At 41.1% G+C, this 9,182-nt stretch overlaps 1 protein-coding gene across 2 annotated transcripts; it reads left to right on the top strand.

Annotated features, from left to right (window-relative positions):
- The first annotated feature begins 1,267 nt into the window (after positions 1-1,267).
- On the top strand, positions 1,268-8,629 carry wt1b (WT1 transcription factor b). 2 transcript variants are annotated; one of them, XM_040011977.1, is made up of 9 exons: positions 1,268-2,054; positions 3,256-3,378; positions 4,097-4,196; positions 5,445-5,525; positions 6,018-6,123; positions 6,206-6,353; positions 6,450-6,539; positions 7,176-7,259; positions 7,403-8,629. In XM_040011977.1, the coding sequence occupies exons 1-9, from the start codon at positions 1,637-1,639 to the stop codon at positions 7,522-7,524; spliced, it is 1,272 nt and encodes a 423-aa protein (XP_039867911.1). In that variant the 5' UTR covers positions 1,268-1,636; the 3' UTR covers positions 7,525-8,629. The 2 variants fall into 2 exon arrangements, with proteins under 2 accessions (XP_039867911.1, XP_039867910.1); XM_040011976.1 differs by having other exon boundaries at positions 7,176-7,268.
- The last annotated feature ends 553 nt before the right edge of the window (positions 8,630-9,182 follow it).

Raw genomic sequence — 9,182 nt, 5'->3', positions numbered from 1 at the left:
TTTTAGATCCCAGTTTTCTCAGTCGATAGGCATGGTGAGGACAGACAGTTTTTGCACATAATCCATGTTTCAAGATTTCTAACATGGACCTCATTAATCCAATACCAAATCACATTTTTTATACATTTTAAACAAATGCTAAAAACGATACAAGCACTCTTTTAGCTTGATGATTACCATGGTCTTATCTCGGGCCAGCTATGATTGATTGTTTTACTGCACTGCTTATAGCACATATTGTGATTCTTTCAAGCTTTTAAAGAAAAGAAGGAGGAACCCGAGTGCTGATCGCACAAATACTGTAATGTTAAAAGATCCAAAGCAGCTGTCTTGGTTTTTATAGGCATATTGAAGTTACTGCATTCCTGTGCAGTTCCTCTGAGTTAAGCTAGAGTTAAGGTCAAAACCCAATCTTTAACGTGCTCATACACACACAGATACACATGTGCGCGCGCACGCGCACACACACACACACACACACACACACACACACACACACACACACACACACACACACACACACACACCCTCTCTTCTAATAAATAATTATCCCTCAGTATGGTGTGGCTTTGGTCCAAGGCCCTGGAGTTTATGTGAGCTGCTTTTAGTAAAAAACAGTACCATATCCAAAATGGAAACATTCCGGCCACATTTTATGCATTTTTGTTTTTACCATTTTTACATTTTGAGCAATTACTGTTTCACCTGTAATTTTTATTCAGTCTAGTGCAGTGTTTTTGCAAGCAGCTGTCTTGCTGCTCGCTAAACTGTTGCTTCATCCAGTAAGTATAAATTTTGAAAGTGTATATTTCTGAAAACAAATGAGTCAGAGTCAGAGTCATAGGAGTCCAGAACGATAAGCATTTGGAAGAACGGCTCAGGTCACCAGTGCACTGACTAACATTTTCATTTTGCTGTTTTTGAACACATGTTTGAAAACATTTTTTATTTTCAAATTGTATTTTTAGTTGCTCAGGTTTCTAGTTTGTTCTGCATCCTGAACACTGGACATGTAACACTGACTCCCTCTTTCGTGCACATGTACGTGCAATCGATGAGAAACGCTTAAACTTGAACAAAGAAGGAAGAACAACACCCTCTAATCTAAATGTGACATTAGTTAGAATCTACTCAGAAGTGCAGTCTGTAAAAACAATAAAAGATTTGCAGTCTCAGCTGGCTGGGGAAAAGCAAGGGAGTCATCCTCTTCTCATCCTCTCTTGCTCCTCCCCTTCTTCACTGAGTTATTCAGTATTTGAGCCTTCAAGAGAATAAGGAAAGCCAGACATTATAGAGACAGAGGAACAAGGAACTGTTTATCTCACAGGCTCCCACTTCAAATCCACGGCAGGTACCCAGGGAGCCTGAAATTTGGCATCCAGATTTTGTTCAACAGTCAGTTATTTTCATTATTCACTTTCTCACAAAAGATTGGAAACATGGCTCCTCTAGCGCATTGTGACCACTGATGTCTGTTTCTGCAGAAGTATTTCCTCCATGCTTCTTGTTTCTTCAGATATTGTTTTTGTTACGCGCTTAAGAGTTCATTAATGTTACTGTGATTTCTTAGTTGTACCTTCTTTTGGAATACGATCACTACTTTTTTGGACTGGATTTTCTTGAACCTCCTTCGCTAATGTTGACCGAACCGTGTGGAACCATGTCACTGGGCTCAGATGTTCGCGATCTGACCCTTTTACAACCTGCGCCTCCTGTGCCATCCTTACCAGGAGCTGGTGGCGGCTGTGGGATGTCTGTTGGCGGGGGCCCGTGGACCCAGATGCTGGACCTCCACCCTGGCTCTCCATACAGCTCCCTGCCCTCCCACCATTCCCTCATCAAGCAGGAGCCTGGCTGGGGCACCGCTGATCCGATAGAGGACCCTCACTGTGGACTTGGGGCCTTCACAGTGCATTTCACTGGCCAATTTACAGGCTCGGGCCCCTGTCGGACCGGGGCCTTTGGAGAACCACCTTCAAACCAGCCAAGAATGTTTCCCAATGGAACCTACCTGCCCAGCTGTGTGGACAGCCCTCCTACACCTAGGAATCAGGGTAAGCATTCTTACTGCTAATCCATTCTGTGATACCATCAATCAATAAAATGTTTTTTTAGAGACAGCATCATTCTATACTGCCATTAAATGTGCTCTTGATGTTTAAGAGTGTTGTCAGTAATGTTGTGTCTGAGCAGCATGTCATGTTCTTTACTAGGTCATTTCAAATCACAACAAATCCTTTGGCATCATCATTATTATTACCTCTCAGTTTTGGGTTTAATTAACACAGTATTGCATGTATACTTATCACATAAAAAGTGTAAGTATAAAAAATAAAAATTGAGTCCTTTGACTTCAGCTGCTGTTTGAGCAACTTTTTATACAAAACAGAAGATTAGTTTGGTTCTTATCTGGAATCATAATTAAAAATGAAACTACATAAATTTTGTTTCAATGTTTCTGTACAGGAGATAAGACACATCTGCCACTGTCATAAACAATTCTTGCATTTGCTATCTGCTGGGGTACATTTAACCTACATGTTTGCCTGCTGCTTTCAGAGGAAGTGTGCATGTGAGACTTCTTTGCCCAGCGCAAAGTAGTTTTTGATGAAGTGATAAAACAGAGTGGTTTTCTGCAAGTTGCATGAATCAGGGAGTTTGTGAGTCATTTTTCTTAGAAATTTACTGACATCCCTTTTGGGCCTGACGCTGGGTATCACAAACTGTCCATACTGTGTTTGTAAAATAAACATCACATTCACTTTCCTTGTGATTGTACAATACTTGTGTGCTACAGCAGAATACATCAAAATAGTTTTCGTTACATGTTTCTTTCCCCGTCAAATAACTAAAATGATACTCTTTAAAATTTTCTCTCCCCTTCTATTTTTTTTTTTTTACAAAGCATATGCTACAGTAGCTCACATCAGTCCATCTGTGGTGTGTCTGCCAAATTTCTTTTTCCACCTGCCATAAATAATGCAACCACAAAGCCAAAGATAGATGGGGGGAAAAAGAATATGTTACAAGGAAAGAGGATTTAGTAGTGCGATGAATGTCTCCCTGCGGTAAGCCTGCCAGGGACTAAGAGCTACTATCAAGGGGATATAGATAACTGACCAGATACTGAAGACTTTGCAAGCTTCAGAATGTTGCAGTGATGTTTGAGATGATGATCTGATGACTCGAGCAGGCAAATAGGCTCATTTTATTTCCATCACCTCTCTTTTTTGTTGTTTTTGTTTTTTCTCTCAGGTTACGGAGCAGTCGGTTTAGACAGCAATCCCAGTTACGGTCACACGCCGTCTCACCACACTCCTCAGCTCTCCAGCCTGTCATTCAAACACGAGGAGACACTGTCACCGCCAAACGGCATAGGTAACTCTTTACGCCCCGGCGCCTTTTCATTTGATCTGCAGACTGGAAGGCTGTCGTGTCACAGCAAGGTTATATAAGTAACCCATCATTTTTCATATCACAACAGAACCGCTATTATCCATTTCCCTTCATCTCTCCCCATCTCTGTCTGCACACATATTCATATACGCAGACATACATAAACACACTCTCCCTCTTGCTCTTCAAGCATACAAAAGGTTAATGATTCTGGAAATTATAACTTGAGGAAATGGCTTTATGCGACTCTGTTGGAATGTCAAAAACTGTCTAGGGACCAATATACTATGTGAACCTGAAAAGGACCAGTGGTTCTCAACGACCTGTTCTCCATTCTGTTATTTTTTCTCTCTTGCCGTTCATGTGTCTTTGAAATGAACTCATATTTGTTTTACAAATAAATTTAGTGTGTCTGGAAAAATGATTCAATATAATATCAATGGTTTAGAAGCATTTATATCGCAAGTGGAACAGTGATATATTGTATGTAATATATAGTTTTAACCAAAAACCACTAAAATTAACAATGTGTTCAGTGTTTTCTGTTTTTTTCTATGTATTTCACAGTTTCATGATCTTTTCTAGACTCCCAGCTTTTCATTTAAAAAAAGCATATTATTTTAAAATCTGAAAATGAAATTGTTGTAAACACTGCATCCATATTTTAAACCAGCCTTTGTATTTTTTTCGTTTGATTTAGTTGACCAGCAATTTCCAGCGCCTAATCCTATGTTCGGCTGCCATAATCCTTCAGACTCTTGTCCGAGCAGCCAAGCGCTGCTGCTGCGAAATTACAACAGGTACAATAATTTATCCCTGTATGAGTTTGTTTTTGCTTTATTTCCCCTTTTTTCTGGTCCTCAGTCATCAGTTAATGTCAGATTCTTTCCACTGACACCATATGCAGCTTGCTCACTTGCTGGTAATTTTTAGAAGTGTGAACTCTCCCTGATCCCACATTAAGCCCCGTGTTTGCCTCTACAGCGTCTGGGTTGTGAATCCAAATTTGTTCTGAGGTTAAGTGCTGCCCACTGGTGCTCAGCAGGCCAAAACAAACACTTAAGCGATCTACTGCTGATGTGTCTCAGTCCACCCTCAGGAAAAATGAGGAGAAAAGTAAAAAGGAGAAATGTTAAGTGAAAGTGAGAGTTGTGGAGAAGCTGCCACTGAAAATCTGCTTATTTGAATCTGTAGATGTGTTTCTCACTTGTTTTCGTTTGGATGGAAAACATCTCAAAGAGTAAATTAGGATGAAATTCTTCAAATGCCGGCCAGCGATGTTGTTGAAGAAAAGGAACATGTACAACTCAAATACTGGGACGGCAGCTGATAAGAACGGGGAAGACTGCACTGTTGTTAGAGCTATTGCATGAACTGGAAACCCTCAAACAAACACGCACACGGGTGCACGCGCTCATACACATGGTGTATATATGTCAGATATCAGTGAGTCTTTGCACAGTTTTACATAGTTCAGAACTGATTAGTGAGCCATCGCAATCCTTCTCTCAAGGACTTCTGAAGGAATGTGGTCCAGAATTCCCCTGAAAGTGTTTCCCGCCATTAATGATACCGAGGACAGAGTGATGTCATCCACGGGTCCAGGGTGTACTAGGCACAGAGGCTCTCACCCCCACAATGAGTGCACAATCCCATCTTCAAGTGTGCGAGTTTGTGTGCTGTGTTTGTGTGTGTCTGTGTGAAGTAGTGTGATCTGCCAAGGTAAAGAATGGCTCAGTGCCTGTGTCTTTTAATGAGGCCAGTGAGGAGTGTGGTGGGTGGACAGCATGTGTTAATAAGTGAACCATTTGGACTTCCCCTGAATGAAACATCTTCATTTTATGTACAAGGGAAGAAAACTGTCAGGAGGAATTCAGAGTAAATCTTGTCTGTGATTATTAATTTCAAGGTTATTTCCAAAAAGTAACCAAATAATAAATTTAAAAAAACCTGAACATAGCCTATAAATTACTTTCCCCCGCTTTCCTAACTCTGCTGTAAGTGCAGTGTTAACCCTGTTAATGCCGTATGCTGTATGTTTTACTCAGTGATAACCTGTACCAAATGGCATCTCAGCTGGAGTGTGTAACATGGAACCAAATGAACTCCTTGGCATCATCTATGAAGAGGTGAGACTTTGTCGCTTTTTATTTTCAACACCATATGGTGCAGTTTTTAGTCTTCACTGGTGCTTTGTTTATGTGCAGTCTTTCACTTCTAATGCATGTTCTAAATACTGAGTTGAGTATTTGAAGGTTTTCTGGTTTAGGCTACTATAAAGTCATTCAAACTTTAAAAAAGGAAGAAAAAAGAAGGAAAACAGAAAGAAGGGGCCATTTGTGCTAAGGAATGTGGGACGAAGCTTTCCTTGCTCAAAAAATAAAAAAAAGTCTCAGATGAAGTTTATGTAGGATCCCGTCACCTAAATTTACAAGCTGAGTGAGAAAATATATCTTCAGGGCCCTGGATATATTGTTAGAGGCAGGCGTGTTTAGGGATTGTTTGGAAGAGAAGAGGAGAAAGGCTTTTGTTCAAGTTGGAAATCTCTCAGGAAACATGGCATTTATGTCCTAAATACTCCACTGTTATAATTAACTTGTAACTTTGTTCCTGCCTACCAGCGGTCATCCAACCAGCTATGACAGTGACCCCATAGCCCCACCTCCACCCATGCTTGTCAGCACCCAGTACCACATACACACCCACGGTGTCTTCAGAGGACTTCAGGTTAGTCAGGTTTGGTCACACATATGAACAAAGACAGAAAGTGAACTTCCTCAGTGTAAATCCTTCTCCTTTCTTCTTAAAGGATGTCAGACGGGTATCTGGTATCACTTCCCCTGCTGCGAAGACTTCAGAGGCCAGTGAGAAGAGACCGTTTGTGTGCGCTTATCCCGGCTGCAGCAAGAGATACTTCAAACTGTCCCATCTGCAGATGCATGGCCGCAAACACACAGGTGGAGGCTGATTAGAACATTTGTACTCATTTGTCCTGCCCACTTTGAAATGTGACGACTTTAGGCTTCGATGATGACGGCTGGTTTGTATTGCAGGAGAGAAACCATACCAGTGTGATTTCACAGACTGCGGCCGCAGATTCTCTCGCTCGGACCAGTTAAAGAGACACCAGCGCAGACACACAGGTAGAGTGATGTTAAGCTAGTATATCTAATCCCTCATTCCACTATAGATAGGTACATCAGGTTTCCTTTTTGGACAATACATTTAAAAAGTAATTACTTAAAGGATTTTGAATTTCCTGGTAGTGTGGAGGAGGCAGTTTTGAATGATTAATGAATATTTTTTGAAGCGAGAAATGAGTCATTGTAATTAGTGTTTCATTATTTATAAAATCCTGGCTGCTGCCTTAATTCGCCTTTTAACTCTTTTTTCTTAAACCTTCTTACTGCTTTCTAAAAATATAGCGGCCATCATTATTGCTTCAAGACCCCGTAATGCATAAAACTATATCATTCAATCCAGGAACACAACAAAATAAATATTTAGAAATTAATTCACTACGAGAAACAAATAATTTTTCTATGTATTGTGATTTTGTATTTATTTAATTGATAATACTGAATGCTGCATAACCAGAGTGATCAATTATAATCCATGAATTCCCATATCTAGAATGAATCTAGAGTAAATTTGATCACATTTTCTTAATAGCAATTTTTAACCATTTAATCTTACACTTAACTTCTGACCCTCTTCTTACCGTTTCCACACTCATTCATGTTTCTGACGGTGCAACAACAACCGTCATCTCTGCGTAGGAGTGAAGCCCTTTCAGTGTGAGACGTGTCAGAGAAAGTTTTCACGGTCAGATCATCTTAAGACACACACTCGGACTCATACAGGTAAAACAAGTGCGTATACCTTTATTTTCTACTTCTCCATTCGAATTGATTTACACACAATAAGTGCCTTCACTGAATTCACTCTAAAGCAATGCTTTCTCCTGTTTCCCCCCCCTTTTTTTTGCGTGTCCCCTCCTTGTCAGGTGAGAAGCCCTTTACATGCCGCTGGTCCAACTGTCAGAAGAAGTTTGCCCGCTCTGACGAGCTGGTGCGCCACCACAGCATGCACCAGAGGAACCTGACCAAGCTGCAGCCTGCCATCTGAGCAGCAAGAGGAGGAGGAGGAGGACAAAGAGGAATGTGACAGTATGTTGTGCCAGCTAGTAGAAAAAGATGCCTGGATCCTGGTCAGCGGTTATGGTGCTTTGCCAGACTTACCGAAGTGGCGAGCGCAGCTGATGCCTGCGTCAACGTCAAGACTCACAGATGATCCCGAAGGTCGTCAAGATGCACTTCAACCACTACTAGCAATAAAAGTGCCATTTTGAGAGGGTATAATGCCACAGTAACGCTGAGCCAAGATTTTTGTTTTTAACTTCATGAAATGAGGAAAATGTTGACATACTATTTTGAATATTTTACAACACATGCACTGGCTTCTTCTTTTGTTTTTAAAATGGTCTCACCTCTTCAATATGTTGGACATTGTAAACTGGATTTAGAGCAATAAGAACAACTCCTCAGTGTTTGTCTGTTAAGTTGAACACAGAGAATCTTCGGTTGTGGGAATGTCGACATCTTTATCTTCCTAAAGTGTACATTAGACTGCCCAGATTGCTTTGTATATACTTCATGTGGTGCATTTGCTCACAATATATGGTGCCTTTTATATTCTTGTGCATTTATAAAATCTTGAGTCACATCAGTGCACGCTTGTGTTGGCGAGAGACAAAGGAGGTGTGGGTGTTGTCAGGTTAAGAGGCCACCTATGAGATGAGGTGGGGGTGTGAGGTGGGTGACAGACAGTAAAACAGCACCCCTCTGTGACTCTGACAGGGTGCAGATCTCACCCTCCTAAATCTCAAGCACACATCTTCATAACTAGGAACATCTGGAGCCCAATAAATCTCATTAGAAAAGACACATACCTCAGTGTCAGCAGGCTGCTCTCCACTGACTGCCCCCTTCTACGCAGGCTGGGCCCCAAAATGCACACATGCACATGCTTGAGTTCTTGCTGTACATAATAGCCTGCAGTTTAGAACAACACTTTACACCTTTTATCCACATGATGGCAGTGTCATCCTTTCTCGTCTTGCAAATGGAACTTGTACTCAGAGTTCTCAACTGTGACTGAATTCATATACTGTTTATATTTTACCACCTCAGCCTGAAGATGTCCAATTTATTCTTGCCCGTCGTCATGTTGAGTATCAGTACAGACTATATTTCGGTCCGTGAAATATACATGGTTTCAATAGAATGTGTGTTTTTCAGCTTATCTGCAAATCTAGAGGAAAGGTGATGGGATGATTCAGCTTCAGAGGGTGTGTTAATAAAATATGACTCAGTGTGGGCAGAAAGTGTTGTTGCATGGCTCATAGTATGTTTTAACTGTTATCAGTGTGCTCGCATATGGAAAGCACAGTGTACGTTTAAAGAAGACATTTATTCAACAGAAGCCCAAACAGGGTACAGTGTGTACCTGCTCTTTTCACGGCAGCCCTTTTACACTTGACGAATTAACAAAGATTAAAATGCCTTTCTCCTACTTCAGGGTCACGGACGGCTCATTTGAAGTGCAGATTCAGGTTGTTTTCCAATTCCCATAATGGCAGGGAGGTAGTATCTCTGTGATGTTTTTTTCTGCTTCTTAATCCAGTGCACTTTGATTAAGAAGGGCTCGTCTTTGTTCTCTCTCAGCGGGGGTGTTGTGAATTGCTGGAAGATCAGACGGACAGAGTGAAAGACAGAGCTGAACAT

Source organism: Simochromis diagramma, unplaced genomic scaffold (assembly GCF_900408965.1).
Source record: "Simochromis diagramma unplaced genomic scaffold, fSimDia1.1 OVJJ01000603.1, whole genome shotgun sequence".
Taxonomy (NCBI): Eukaryota; Metazoa; Chordata; class Actinopteri; order Cichliformes; family Cichlidae; genus Simochromis; species Simochromis diagramma.
The sequence above is the reverse complement of the archived record's forward strand: the minus strand, read 5'-3'. Positions and strand labels throughout refer to the sequence as shown.